The sequence below is a fragment of the Hemicordylus capensis genome, chromosome 2 (assembly GCF_027244095.1).
Source record: "Hemicordylus capensis ecotype Gifberg chromosome 2, rHemCap1.1.pri, whole genome shotgun sequence".
NCBI classification, from domain to species: Eukaryota; Metazoa; Chordata; class Lepidosauria; order Squamata; family Cordylidae; genus Hemicordylus; species Hemicordylus capensis.
In genome coordinates, this window is record NC_069658.1 from 146,396,661 (window position 1) to 146,412,722 (window position 16,062).

At 44.5% G+C, this 16,062-nt stretch overlaps 1 protein-coding gene across 1 annotated transcript; it reads right to left on the reverse strand.

Annotated features, from left to right (window-relative positions):
- Positions 1-12: 12 nt before the first annotated feature.
- Positions 13-15,984, reverse strand: LOC128346585 (uncharacterized). Its single transcript, XM_053300012.1, has 6 exons — positions 15,967-15,984; positions 12,010-12,087; positions 7,271-7,447; positions 5,028-5,127; positions 4,167-4,297; positions 13-3,367 (listed from the first exon to the last, which is right to left on the reverse strand). Exons 2-6 carry the CDS (start codon positions 12,064-12,066, stop codon positions 3,089-3,091), a joined length of 744 nt encoding a protein of 247 aa, XP_053155987.1. The 5' UTR covers positions 12,067-12,087; positions 15,967-15,984; the 3' UTR covers positions 13-3,088.
- Between the last annotated feature and the right edge of the window lie 78 nt (positions 15,985-16,062).

Sequence of the window (16,062 nt, forward strand, 5' to 3'; positions counted from 1 at the left end):
AACATACATATATTCTGGGGGAAAGGGTTATATTTTTTGACAAATTAAGATTAGAAGTTGCATGACAAAGACCTAGGAATCATGTTCCGTCAGAAAAAAATGCTTGTTCACCTTTCCTTGCCTGTGTTGAGGAAACATTCAGATTAACTTTCTCATCTAAACAAAACGAGCTTACATATACATAAAAATGGTTGAACACCCAATCAAAAGAAACCCTAGCTGAGACATACTAGTTATTTAGAAGAGCTCTGGAATGCCAGCCTTAGGCAACGGCTAACATTTTTATGGTTACAAACTATGCAGACAGAATGCTCCTGAGAAGGTGTACAAAGGACCAACAGAGCAGAGATTTTATATTTGTGGAGGAAACAAGAAATGAGCTATCACACTATCCTTTTCAATGACTAAGTATACATTCTTTCAAAATTTGGTCACTTGCTACAGCACAAGGATGGGTAGGCTTAAGGCTTCTGGGAGCTACTTTTTTTGGGGGGGGTAGTGTGCAGAGCCTTGGGGGTTACAACTATGAAATAGTAGCTTGGCATATCCAGTCACAAAATGGTGGCTTGTACAAAACAGATTTGAACAATAAAACCCCTGAATTCCAGAATTTTACAGTAGGACAGGAAGGAAGCAAGCCACGCTGCTTTGTAGGGGAAGAAACTGGAGATAAATAAATGGAAAACAGTAAAAGCAACCCAAAGCAGAGATATTAAAATGGTGCTGCCAGGCCCTCACTCGGACAGCTGACCAGATCTGCAGTATTGTCTGGAAGGGGAGGGTACAAGCCAGATCAAATGCCAGGAGAGCGACTTCAGAGGTCCAGGGGCTACCAGTAGCTCCTATGCTACCTAATGCCTGCCCCTTCTGTAGCAGACACATACTTGGACAACTAGACTGAAAGTTTTATGCCACCTAGAATGGAATTAATAGTTCCATTATACCCAATGTAGCATGTTTTGTTTTCAGTCTTGTTAAAGCTACATTTTAATTCCTATCAGGATCTAAAATAAATTGTAAGGACATGTTCAAGAGTCATGTGCATTATTGTTCATATACACCACTTGGGTTGTTATTAATGACTGATTTTTATTAGGCCTGTGTGTCAGAATCGCCAATTCCAGCAAAAGCATGCCATCCCACTCCCCGGGCCATGTGGAAGCAGGAGCACTCAGTGTGGCCAACTCCACACAGTACTTGCCATTCCCGCCGTGGCCAGCTCCATGCAGTACCATCCTCATCATACCCTCCCAGCATCTCCACACACCTCTGGTTGCCGTGACTGCCCCTGCTGCATGGAAATGGCAGGTACCATACAGAGCTGGATGCTCACTGGGAGCATCCACCTCTGAGTGGCATTGGAGGGATGGTATACTCATATTTTGTTGGAATCACAGATTCCAGCAAAAAACCCTAATGTATTGCATGTGTGCAAGTTATTTGTTGTAACATTCTCAGTTGAACAAACTTACATATCCATAAGAATGGTTGCTTGTTCACCCATTCAGGAGAAACGCGCTGGCATGCACTCACTAAAGCAATTTTGTCCTTAGCAGACTTATAGGGACAGCACTTTGAACGAGCAAACTGTAAAAGTCCAAAGACAGACCAAAAAAAAGTTACTTTTGTTTGTAGGAAAAACTCATTTTGTCTTTAGAATTTCTTCCCCCATTCCTCTCCAAGCAGCATCAAGCAAGGACATTTTCCCAGAGTTTGACAAACCACTTCTCCTTGCTAATATTTTGCTAGGAAAATGTCCAAGTCCAGTTTATGTAATGGTTAAGGAAATACTTTGATATGTATTCCTTAGCTTAACATTAACAATCTGTTTTTATTCCATTCTTTTAAAAAAGCCTAGCGCTCACTTTCTCCCAAGAGGACCATGCTCAATATTACACATCCCTCCAGCTAACATCAACCCAGCACTGTTGGCCATCAGATTGTTAAATGATAATTAACAGGAAACGGTGATTTTTATAGTCAGCGTATTAGGCTGCAGTAGTAGCACCACCACAGGTGTCTATTTGTGCCCGATGACATCATTACCAGGAGGCTCCCTTCTCTGTTGTCCTGCATCTTTTACAATTGCTTGCCAGATGTACCTATCTGCACTCACTCTCCCCTATCACCACCCCAGTGCTGTGCATTTGACTTCTTAAATGCTGGTGTGCATTTATTCCAACAATTTTTAATCCCAACAATTAAAATAAATACAGGTTCTCCCTCTGCCCCCAGCCAACACAATCATTGGCAGCAAAGCTAGTCCTATCTACTTCCAGTATGCAAGTGTGGGGGTATATTGTTTTGTGCCTAGTGCTAGTACCATGGAAGCAGAGGGCTGCACTATCCTTCCTGGGAAAGAACAAGCCACAGAAGTTTTGTTTAGATTTGCTGAGCTGCTTGTTTTTCCAGAGGAGAAATGAGTATCTTGCAAAGGTCTCTTTTTGCCTACATCAGAAGTAATCACAAACATTAATATCAGCTTCCCAGTGCGGGTGCATATTACTGGGTGAAAGAGACACCCAGGTCACTGTTCATACATTAAAGTGTACATGTTTTTTGAAATAATATGTGAAGGGCCCTTCAGATAGTCTCATAAGTTCTTTCATGATCACAAAACCCATCAAAATTATCTCTCACACTGGAGGAACAAGACCACATTTGAGAGCGTTCTCTCCGCACAGATGCGCCTCTTGCAAGAGCACTCTGAGAGATTACCACAGCCCATTCAAGAATAGGTGCAACACTTGTATATGCAAAACTTTAGCCCAGCCCTGTTAAGCTGAATGACAGCTATAATAAACGTGTTAATCCTGCAGTTGACAAATCACAGTATTTCATCAGTTACAATAAAAAAGCAGAACAGAAATGTCTGATCTCACCATATCTTGCAACATCTCATTTCAACAGACCCCACTGAAACACTCCTTGAAGGTATTTTACAATAGAAAGTGAAGTGCACATCCCTTCCCAATGCAACCAATGCCTGCTATTTTGACCTTGTGCCTTCCAATCATTAATTAGCAAAGATTGGCCTCAGTGTCAAGAGCTCAACATCCTTGTAAAGATCTGGATACCAGGAAGCTTTTTAGGAGGACTGTGTCTTCTCTTTTTCTCTAGGTATTCTTCCCATAGTATAGAATTCTGGGTTGGGATGCGTATCTGTGAAGTGAGCTATGCGGTTAGACATGGCAAAAAAGGCTGATATGGCACCTATGTCCCAGGCATCTTCACGGTTAAACCCATGTGCTTCTAGCTTCTGAAAGTGCTCTTCAGTGATATTATCTGCACGGCAGACAGCAAGTGCAAAATCAAGCATAGCCAGCTCTCGATTGCTTAGGTCAGCCATTTTCCAGTTCACTGTGACCTGCAGGAACACAAAGCTACAGGAAATTACAAACTCTAGGCCTAAAACACACACACTTGATTCAGTAAAGGCCAAGCAGGTTATCAGTTAGACCAATGCATGCACATTAGCTCAGTGAAAAATAAAGCTGTTCTTAAACAAGAATTAGAGAGGGACTTTGAAGATGAACCAGAATGCATTGCAGAAGGATTCTACATGGGGGACCAAGTACAAACGAGAACAAGACTCCAGGACTTTTGACAGTTGCATAGAAGAAATAAGTTTGGCAGGTACAGCTTCTCAACCTTGAAGCATGAAGACATCACAAGCTACAGCTATGAAGATGGCTTCTTCAAAACAATTCAAAGACTACGGGACCTTTGGCTAAGAAATTTCTCTCTCAAGCTGCTGCAAATGATTTTTAAAAGCATTCATCCCATTGTAAAAATCCCGTATCATCTAATAAAGAATCAACTAATCAAAGACCTTCTAGTTAAATTGTATAATACTGAATGCATGGAATCAAAACCCCATGATTTGTTACTTGGTAATCCTTCAGTATTTTAAACACAGATTTTACCAGGGTAGTTTATAGATCAGAAAAATGACATTCATGTTCAGAACAAATATCCTTTCATAGAAGACCCAGGTCTCTGTTTTGTATGCCACTTCACATACATCGGCCGCATGGATCCAACCAATGGCAAGGATAAAGGTACAGGGGGGAAAACTTATGTAGTTATTTGTTGCAAAAGGGAAACCCACTTCTATCAAAGCAGCAACACAGAAAGATATCAATAAGACAAACATGGGCACTGACCTGATCTGCCAAAGTTGGCTTTTTAGAATATATCCGATGTAAAGCACCATGTGCAATCACACAATAGGGGCACCTGTTAACAACACTCGTAGCGACAATAATAAGCTCTTTGTCAGCTTTGCTTAGGTTCCCTGTGGAGGACAGAAATGCAGAGAGAAATGCTCATATTTTTATTGTAGTCTCAAGACAGATTCACAAGACTCTGAGCTTATTTTATTTATTTATTTTTATACCACCTCACCCAGATGGCTGGGTGGTTCAGATATAAAAACAGACAAAAAATTAACTCTTCATAACACAATTAATGAGTTGCGTGCCCCTATTTTACAGTTAATGAGCTATGCTCTCCTATCTAAAATGAAGCCTTCAGCATGTACTAGAATCAGCAAAGCTCCTCAGCTTCCCTCCGTCCCCATTTTCTCAGCTCCAGCTCTTCAGCTTCCTTCTCTCATTTTCACTGTGGTCTTGAGACAGTGCATCAAAGATCATTACCAGTCTCCAGACCTCAGTTTAAGAATCTCTGGCAGACTGCGTTCAGGAGCTCAGGCTAATGTGATGATTAAAATATCCAGAAAGTTGTATCTTTGTATCAAGCCATGGATGCTGGGATGCCAATTTCTTCTGTATCGGAAGACTTGCACAGTATTTTGAAGGATTTATAACAGAATTTTAGAGTCAATGTAAGTTATTGTAGTTCAAGCATAATTTCTGTTGATAGAACCAAGGAAGGTCTACTGTGTGAATGTTCATTCAGCCAACACCACCACTGGTGGCATTCCATTACTACTAGAAGTTCATGACAGTCTTATCTGGTCAGAAGTTTCCATCAGATTATAGACCAAGTATGGTGGAAGTTCTTACCTGACTCCTTGTTCATAATAGCATTGTAATAAGCAAAAAATGCTCTAAATTCTGCTGGTCGATGAGACATCATCTTGAACACATTGGGCAAAAACCCAGTCTATTTGAGAATTAAGAAAGAGTAATCAGATGCCTTAAAATCGCCATTAAGGTAAGATTCCATACAGTGCTGTTAATTTCCAAACTTAAATACACCTATGGGTATGTCAAATTCTGGGACACTTCAGAGGGACCAGCATTCCTTTCTTCAGAGTCATTCTAGCAATAAAATCTAGCAAGTTCTTCTCCAATTAATTAAAACTAGCTTAACCCGTGCAGACCATCTGCGTGCTAGTACTTGATTGCTCCCCTCACCCCCTGCCACAGTCCCCCTCACTTCAGGGATCTTTCCACCCTCACCTAAGCCACACTCCTGCTCCTCCTCCTCCATCCCGTTGCTTCCATCCTCCTCACCCCTCTTGGTCACTCCTCCATCTCCCTCACCCCTCTTGGTCACAGCTGCAGCGTTGCTGACACCTACTGGCTAAGCTGCAATCTTGGCCAAGCAGCAGCACCCTATCCCCAGAGACCTCCTGACCCGAGCCCTGCTCCTGCTCCTCCCCGCAGGAGCAGCAGCAGTTGACCAGCCTCTTCCTCACTGTTGCCACTGCCATGGCTGCTCGTTCCCCTCAGTCCGCTGAGAGGCCCGGGCCCATCTCTTGCCTGCCTGCCTCTGCCAATGGCCTTGGTAGCCCCAAACATCAGCAGTGGTTGATTGGGCCCTTCCTTGCTGCTGCCACCACCATGGCTGCTCGTTCCCCTCAGGCCGCTGACAGGCTCAGGCCTGTCCCTGTCCCTGTCCCTTTCTTCTCTCTCTCCCCCTCCCTTCTTTTTCTCTTTCTCTCCTCCACTCACTCGACCCCTCTGTCTTTCTTTCCCTCTCTTCTTCTCTCTCTCTCTCTCCCTTCCTGAGTTAACAGATCTTGTTCATCTTGTTTCCTTATCGAATTCACACAATAGCAGCCTCCTCCTGAAGGGGCTCTTTCCTCCCTCACAACCCCTCTCTTCGCAGACCCTTGCCCACTATCCTTTTATATATATAGATTCCTCTCCTTTACAATAAAGAACATCTTCCAATGTTCAGTAACAGTTGCATTCCAACTGACCTTAACCATCACAGGCTCCTCCCCGCTATCTGCATATGGAATCTCCACTGCCCAATCACCAGAGTGCCTCAGGCTCTTCCTCCCTATCTGCATATGAAATCCCCACTACCCAATCACCATGGTGCTTCTGCTCTCACAGGCTCCTCCTCCCTATCTACATATGGAATCCCCACTGCCCAATCAGGTGCTTCTGCTCGCAAACTCTTACGAGAGCTGCCACACACGGAATAAGCTACGGGTATACCTTAGAGAAATATATAGAATAGAAGATAGCAGGTTTATCTGAAGCCTCGGCGGGCCAACATACATGGCAGATGTGTATTTGGCTTGGTGGGTCACAGCATGTGCCAAACCACAATATATGTAAGAGGTCCCATGAATTAGGCAGGTAGCAGTGCAAACCACATGTAGCATCAAGTAGCAACTTTTATACAGCCATTATATAATAGCTATATTATATACTTCTATGGATTGACATCATCATCAGTCACCCCTGAGTCCAACTGCAGCTAAATTCCAATAAAAACCTCCACTTCAACATTACATCCTGTTAATTTATTACTTAAATTAGAAGCCTATCTAGGTGAATAAATATAATACATATATACATTTGATTTTGCCATTCACCTAGGGCTGCTCCTGGAAGAGTAGCTGAGTGTCCTGTCAATCCTGCCTCTCTTGTAACCACTGTGCTCACTGCCTTTTGCTTCTCCTACCACTAATGGTAGGAGCCAGCGTGGTGTAGTGGTTAGAGTGCCGGACTAGGACCAGGGAGACCCGAGTTCAAATCCCCATTCAGCCATGAGACTAGCTGGGTGACTCTGGGCCAGTCACTTCTCTCTCAGCCTAACCTACTTCACAGGGTTGTTGTGAGGAGAAACTGAAGTATGTAGTACACCGCTCTGGGCTCCTTGGAGGATGAGCGGGATATAAAATGTAAAAATAACTGCTGGTGTGAAGTTGGTATTACATGGTGTACTATGCCCAAGAACCAGTTTTGATCAGCCTTCCCCCCAGCCCATGTCTGGCTAAAAACAAAGGCAATGCAAGCTCCTTCAGTGGGATATGGTTTTTGTTTTACCAGTACCATGCTCTTACCTTTACTTCTATTTCCTCCATGAGCTCCACTATATCGTATGGCAAATCTGTCTTATTAGGTATTGGATAGCGCCAAGTCAATTTAGGAGTGCTCCCTCCCTCTGTGCTGTATGCATGGCTCAAAGCTACAGTTTGGGATCTTCTCCAAAAGCTCCCCAACACATTGAGATGCAGAAACTAGAACAGAAAACAAAGGAGGGGGATCTTAAGTTTATCATAGTATAGTGTATAGCTGATTGTATTAGTATACAAAAAAGTTTGTAAAAATCATTTTAAAGCAGTTTATAGCCTGAAAACCCTCCCATATCTTCCCACAGTTCCAGAATAGGTTTGTGCATTCTTTAGCACCACTAAAGGGCCAGGATCCAAGACCTATTTCAAGAAGCCCAGTGGGATTTTTTAAAAAAAACTCTGAACAGCAAGTACCTCCCATGCTATATCAAAGATACCATGTGTGTGCTGGTGCTGCATGGGGGTACTTGGGCCAAGTGCCACCCCAGCAGGAAGCTGCATGGGGCAGCAGAGAACAGGTAGAACCTGCTCTCTTTCTTAAAGCTCCTGTTCTCCCCTCCCCACCAAACCAGTGGTCAAACTGTGATTCATGCACACTCCTAAGCTCCACCACTCTATAGTCTTTATGCCAGTTTTTGTTTGCTGTTGGTTAGTTATTTTGTGTTTTACCTTTTTGTGTGTGAGTGGTAATAGTATCTAAAGGAGAGGTCCTCAGCGTAAATTCTTTGGACAGATTTGTGATGTATATGGTTTAATTTTCAAAACTGATAAAAGATTTTCTCAAGTAAATGCTGCATAGAACTGCAGCCAATTCTGTACAGTTTATTCCAAGTAAAGCCTTACTGAACTCATTGGGGCTTACTCCCAAGTAACTGCTGTGTGCATAGGATTGTAGCTCAAGGACATATCCCAGAAATGTTTTTTTGTGAGAAAGGGAGTAATAGGTCTTGGTTTAAAAAACAAAATGATGTACTGTGTGTGGATATTTGTGAGAAGAAAGGAAACTAGTGGGCTCTGTGTGTGGCCAAATACATTGTGGTATTTTCAAGTGGTGTGCAGTGTGTGTGCAAAGGTGCTACCGGCAAACAAGTGCTCAGGAGTCCAGTACCCTCCCTTCATTTTATCTTCTTAGCCTTGTCCTGCATAAGGTGAGGAGGAGAGGGCTGAAAATGCAAGGAAGCGGAGAAATGGAGGCAATGCTGATAGAAGATGGGATGGAGCTGAACAGAAGAGGAGGCATGGGGATTTGGGGGAGGGGGCATTGCTACTTTCCACACTGACACCTATGATTAACCATTCTGAGAGCAGGACTTTTACTCACAGCCAACCAAGGGGCGAATTTAGCACTAAATAGCCAGCTGCCATGAATGATGGAGATTTTGGTTGAGACAAGTAAATAACTTTACAGATGGGGAAAACCATGGCCTGGTCCTTTCTAATTTAGGATTGGACCTGCCTACTATTAACCCCACCTATGCTTACCCCTGGCTCTCTTACTTCCACTCCCCTAGCCCCAAGAAGCAGCCGCCACTGCCACTAGCGGCACACAGAATGACTTGTATAGTTCTTTGGATCCTGCCCCAGGAATGTCAATTTGCTTTTCTTCAGCTGTATATGTCCCTGGCTTTTTGGTGAACTTTCAGTTTTTTCAAAGGCTCTCACTGCCATCTAACTTGACTCCTCTTTGGCTTTTTCCAACCTTGTGCTGTAGCATGTCCAGGCTCATGCCCTTCTCTTCTACTTTGTATAAAGGGAGAGGATAATCCTGTCATAACAGCAAGCAGAAGAGAAAGCCAGGCAGCTGTAATACTTAAGAAAAGTTGTCGAATATTTCTATTAGGGGTGTGCACAGACTGGTAGCAGCAGTTTGGTTCAAATTTGGACCGAACTGCTGCTCCGCGAACTGATTTGGTCAAACCCACCGGCTGGGCTGGTCAAGCCGACGAACCAGCTTGAACCAGTTTGTGAGCAAACTACTTGAACCGGCTTGGCTTGTGGCAGCCTTGTTCGATTGCAAACCGGTTCTGCACATCCCTAATTTCTATGCCTTAGAGCTCTTTAACAAATGAGTGGCAGTGAGGAGAGCCAAGCCTACAAGTTAACTTCATAGGCAGTCAAGTCCATTTTGTTTTATGAGTTCTAGGAAACATTTCTATTTTCACAGGATTTAAATAGCTCTTATTTGCCTCTGGCTAGATGTTTTCTAGATACTTTGTAAGTGCCTGGTGCACTTAGAAAGGCATTGTTACCCAAGAGAGTTAATTAAAAATGTTGAACAGCTTGCTTTTAAAAATAAGAATGGTTACCTGAAAGTGAAGTACTAGTTTAAAATAAGAACTCCAGTAGCACAGAGTTGGGGAAAGGGGTTAAAGAGTTAATTTCATGTCTACATACCTTGCCACAGATAGGACAGGCAGAGGATCTACTGAGAAAAGGCAATGAAGCAAATGGATGGAATGGTCTATTGCTCGTGTACAAATTCCAGCTATCTTTTTGCAATAAAACCCATGTCTATGCAATTGGAGTCAGGGAGAAATAAGGCCTTTCATTTAGATCAGCAAATGTAGAACCCCATATCCTGTTAAAAGCTCATTTATGGAAGAAAGGTATGTTAAAATATAGCAACTGGCACCAATTACAACCTGCACAGAAATCCACAGTGCAGACAAAGCACTTCAGTGTTAACCATGACTATCTGCAATTGATAGGAACTTAGATACAAGGGAAGAACATCGGGTGAGACTCAGTTACACAAGACTCATTTACTGAAATTCCCTCTTCCCAAACCACAGAAACTCTTTATCTGAATTTATGATTATCCAGATGCCCCTTATTACAGTCCCAAGCCTGCAGGTGTACATAGGTAGCACCACTGCCTTTAGTATGTTACATTTTAGCCCACCTCACCAAGTAAACAAATACATACTAACAATAATAGTGTGTAAAAGCTAGATTTTGACTCAAATGGGACTGCATTATGAGTTTTTGCAAGCTTACAGGACTGGAACATAGGAAGCTGCCATATACTGAGTCAGACCATAGGTCCATCTAGCTCAGTATTGTCTACTACACAAATTGGCAGCAGCTTCTCCAAGGTTGCAGGCAGGAATCTCTCTCAGGCCTATCTTGGAGATGCTGCCAGGGAGGGAACTTGAAAGCTTCTGCTCTTCCCAGAGTGGCTAAGAGGAATATCTTACAGTGCTCACACATCAAGTCTCCCATTCATATGCAACCAGAGGAGACCCTGCTTAGCTAAGGGGACAAGTCATGCTTGTAACAAGGCTGGAGTGGGCCCAGAGACAAAATTTTAACATGGGCCCCTCGCTGATACACACACACTCACTTCACATGTGACTTGCCTCTGGGGGGTGCCTCCAGGCATGGGTGCCTCCAGGCGTGGGTGCCCCCAGGCAGCCACCTCCCCTTACCTAATGGTAGTTATGCCCCTGCTACAAGGCCAGCTCTTCTCTCCAACCCTCTCGACTGGAGGGTAGACACTTTTTACTGGCCTTGCTCTTTAGCATCAGCCAGCCTCCCCATCACCCCACTTAGCAGGGGCAAATGTCTGGAAATCAAGTGAGGAGAAAAGCCACCTGCTTAAAGTGCCTCTGTGACAGGCAGCTGTTAAGTGTACCAGAGCAGGATCAGTAAAAAGAGGAGGAACTAATCCAGCAGTGGCATTTTAGGCGGCGACAATAATGCATCTTAGATCCCTTCCAGCCAGGAAAAGAGGCAGGGGAAGCTGCTGTGACCGGAACCTGCTCCCATACGTCCAGGGGCGTAACTATAATAGGGCAAGGGGAGACAGTTGTCTGGGGGCCCACTGCCTTGTGGGGCCCCCAGAGGCATGTCACATGACTGACTCCCCCAGCTGTGCACCCTCCCGGGCTTCCTTCAGTTGTATTCATCCTCCCAAATTGATGTGGGTGTTAAGACCTGGAGCTACCAGAACAGCATGTCGTTCTCTAATACCATTAAACGACTTGCATCATCCACAATTTACAAAACCTTTAAAAAAAAATAGGATGATGTTCTTTTGTGGCACGTACACACACACACACACACACAAATATAAATTTTACTCTGCTTTTTGTTACCACTCTTCAGCCTCATTTAAGATTTCTTTACTTCATGAGCTGAACTTCAGTGACGGGGGTCCCATTTTAAAGTCTTGTCTCTGGGCCCACTCCAACCTTGCTACGCCCCTGCATACGTCCTTCTCCTCTGTGCAGCGGCGGCCTTCCTGATCAACAGGGCAGGAACTTGCGTGTGGGCGTGTGTGCCCGCCCGCCCGCCTGCACATGGCGAAGAGCAGCAATCGCTGTGGCCAGGAGGGAAGCGCTTTGGGCTCGCCTTCTCTAGCCACAACTTGCCACCTCCGGGCCGCCGTCCCCCTCCCTACAGGTGCCTAGTTGCGCTGCGCTCCCCCACGTCTCCGAACCATTGCTTCAGAAGTTCCGGTTTTATCCCTCCGAAGGTCCACCATCTGAAATGCTGCGAAGGCAGCCAGGGCAGATTTCACATCTTTGGCTAGAACCGAACACGCGAGTCAAGGGCGAGGCGCTGCCTGGAGACTGTGGGTTGTGGCACCCTAGAGAGACGCCCCTTCCCCGCCACCCTTCGGGCACGCTCGCGCGCCCATGCCCCACCGCGCTAAACGAGCTCGCCGCGAAGAAACTGCTCCCTGCGGCGCCAAGACTCGGGAGTTGGGCTCAGGCGTCACTCACGGAAACGGCGCCCCGACGGCGGAGCGGCAGGAAGTTGCCGAGAAGCCGCCTCATCATGGTGCTTCTTTCTTCGCGCTGCTGGAAAAGAACAAGAAAAGGGAGGCGAGACTGGCAGCTTTCAACCCAATACGCTAGAGGCGAGAGAAAGCGCGCATGCCCGGCAAGGTCTTGGCTAACCCTCCCTCATTCCGACGCCCTGACCGCTTTTCCAAAAGGAGAGAAGCTAATTGGGCCACAAAGGGAGAAGCAGCCGCCGCCGCCAACCGAAGCCGCAGCGAGAAGGCGCAACCGACGACGGGATCGTAATTTAACGTGCATAATCGGCACGGAAGTCCTAGAAACGTAGAATGTTAAGGGTGGGAAGGGACCGTGCCGTGGAGCTCTTCTAGTCCCGCGCTCCGCTATGTGCAGAAACGACTGTTGCATCCCTGCTGGAAAACCTTTGGCAAAGGAGAGCCCACCCACTGCACGAGGCAGCCTGCTCCACTTGCCGAAGCGGCGCTTACCGTCAGGAGAATCTTTCTAATGTTTAGCCTAAACCTGCTGTCTGCTTCCGGGATCCCTTTCTGAGTGAAATGAGGATTATTCCCACGCACAGAGTTTCCGGGTACGGACACAGTCCGTGGGATTTAAGCCCCACAACCCTGTGCGCAGATTGCAACCGGCGGTTGTGATAGCGCCGCTCTGATGTAGTCGCAAGTGCAGGCACTCTCCATGACAGCCCCCACAGCCACGCCCCATAGCCACCCAACCCCAAGATGGCACACTTTACCTTTACCCTGGAGATAATCTGTCCCAGTTAGATTGTCACATCACAGTTCATTTTAGAGTGTCACATGCGAGTCCCGGCGCTGCACCCAGGCCAAATCCCACTTACAAATCTGGTGTTTAGCCGAGGTTAAGTGAACCTGTGGTGGTTTGCTTAACCTCGGCCAGCGACTGTCTGGGCAATCACTGCCAGGTTAAACAACTTCCCCTGGCCCATCACCATTTCTGTCAGTGAGCCGGGGGTGGGGGGGGTAGGGAGCAACCTGACTGATTACAGCAGCTGCTCTAATCAGAGCAGTATATAGACTTAGTTGAGTATATGGACAAATTGGAGTTTCATCCTCTGGCATACAGGCATTTACCAATACTTCTATATGCTGCTGCTGCTGATTATTATTATTATTATTAATTCGATTTCTATACCGCCCTTCCAAAAATGGCTCAGGGCGGTTTACAAAGAGAGATAACAAACAAATAAGATGGCTCCCTGTCCCCAAAGGGCTCACATTCTAAAAAGAAACATACAACAGACACCAGCAACAGTCACTGGGGGTGTCCTGGGGGTGGAGAGGGCCAGTTACTCTCCCCCTGCTAAATAAAGAGAATCACCATGGTAAAAGGTGCCTCTTTGCCCAGTTAGCAGGGGTCTGCTAACTGATGACACAGTGATTCTATTGCAGACCTCAGCTGCATTAAGGAGAGCACTAAAGGTGCTTACTCAGTATTGTGTGGATAATTGCCTTATGATTAATTATCAGAAATTAAGACCCAGGATCTTGAAGTGGCATATCTCTGGGAATGATCTTGAACAGGTTAAATGCATTAAATACCTCGGTGTGGTTTTTCACGCTTCTGGGGGGGAAGGCCCTGATTGAATATGCGGCTCATTCAGTACAAAGAAGTGCAGCTACTATTCTGAGACACTTTCAGTTCATACTGGAGGAGAATATAAGCCATGGCCATCAAACCTTTCAAGGCTAAATCTTTATCAGAGCTTCTCTACAGAGCCCAGTTGGGTCCTTATGCCAACTGTGTCCCATTAGAAACTATTCAATCAAAATATTTGAGATCGGTTCTGCAGGGGGCTAGGTGTGTTACCTGCACAGCTTTATGCTTGTAGGCAGGGTTGCAGACAGTGGAATTTTAGGCCTAGATTCTTAGCCTTAATAATTGGCTAAAAATACCACCACACCCCGCAAAGGATTGGGCCCTTTAAAAATGATAGTTTCCCATCAATATGGAAATGACCCTTAATGGAAAATCTCTTAATTTATAGGCTTTCCCCTAAAATCTTGATGTCTGCGAGCATCTATGAGAGGGCCAGAACTATGATGAAACAACACATATCAGATGTAGCACATTGACAAGATCTTGGGCTAGTCTCTGACCAGATTACGTCATGGAGATCAGCTTATTGTTCATACCCAGCTGATTATTTTGTTATGCTTGAAGTATGGTTTGAATTGCCGCTGGTATGTTTCCCAGAATATGGGAAACACCTATATTGGGCAGCAGCAATATAGGAAGATGCTGAAAAGCATCATCTCATACTGCGCAGGAGATGGCAATGGTAACCCCCTCCTGTATCTTTCCAAAGACAACCACAGGGCTCTCTGGTTGCCAGGAGTCGACATCGACTCAGTGGCACACTTTTCCTTACCCAAACACTGAAGACTGCTTTCTATGACTATATTTAATGTGCTTCCATTGGTACTTCTGGAGGGCAGGTTTAATAAAGTTCCATATAATGAACATGTTTGCCCCCTGAGTTGCAGGAAGGGTTGAGACAGTAGGACCTATGCAGTTATACTGCAACGTTTACAACTAACTTCACAGTAAGTTAATTAACTCATTGTTCTCACAGTTGCCAAGTCGTTCAGAAGAATTGTATGTGCCATTTTTATTATCTGATAAGCAATCAGTGAGAATGTACTCAGTGACAAAATTTTGCACTATGGAAAAACTTTGTGAGCCGCCTGGAGCAGTAGTGTACTGGAGGAGCGGGGTATAAATATTTTAATAAATAAGTAAATAAATAAATGTGGCTAGCAGAGTGCACCATGAATTAACAAAGAGCTCCTCCAATTTATAAATGGGCAAACCGAGTAATGATAATTTACTGGATTTAAATTAATATCTGTGCATATTTTATTTCAATTGATTTGATTATATTTTATTTATTTTTGAGAGGTCTTTATTGTTATATTGCTGGTACATGTTATATTGTATAGTAACTGAAAAGTGGGGGGGAATCCTTTATTGTTTATACTTCTTACTGCTATATCATATCTGGCATTACATTACTACTATGTTATATTACATCTGGTAAAATACTATAATAAAGGATTTACTTACTACTCACCTATGTTATTTGTTTCAGGGAATATTAGACTATTTGAAATGAAAAACATCGGTTTCATCGGGGTGTCAATTGACAGCAAATGCAGAATGATTATTTGATGAGTACTTCTACTAACTGAGCAAAGCCGCTGTTTAAAGTGGTGATTCTCCTGTATTTACAATGGGGAGAGTAACTGCCCTATTCATTCCAGCATAGCATCTTTTCCAGTGGCTGTTGCTGGTTGTGGATTGAGAACCCCCTTGGGAAAGGGAGCCATCCTTTGTTTCTTTGCTATATAAATCACTTCAAGAACTCTTTTTTGGTTGAAAAGTGATATATAAATATTTTAAATAATAAAAAAAAATCCAAAATGAACCCCAGCAGCTGCAACATGTGCCCCACATAGTGCCCAGTGAGTCCATAGGTCAGTGGCAGAGAGAATAGATTCAATGCCTGGCATTTCCTGTTAAGAGAAGCAGCTGGGAAGAATGGCAAAGACCTCTGCTCGAGGCTTTCAAGAGCTGCTGCCAGTAATAGTCCGTATTAGGCTAGATCAGGCCAATGGTCTGACTCAGTATAGAGCAGTTCCTGTGTGTGCAGTACAGAGAGAAGTGTATCTCCTTTCCTTTACTCAGAGATGCGTGTAGTATGGTCCTAAGAAAGCTTTTTTCAGAGCTGAGCCCCACTGAGTTTAGTGAGAACGAGTGCGCATGATTTTAAACACATCCTCAAAATCTTGCCAAGTGACAAAACAGGAATTTGCCAGATACCACAAAAATGGTCTATCCTTGGCAAATATGAGCCCTTCTGCGGCCACAAATGTTAAGCATACTTATTTTGATGCTGACCTTCGAAATGAACGAGAAGTGGTCTTGAGTATAAACAAGTTTGGAAATCGAAGCTTAAAAGAGTCCGCCTCCAAACGAAAGAAAAACGCTCTTTAG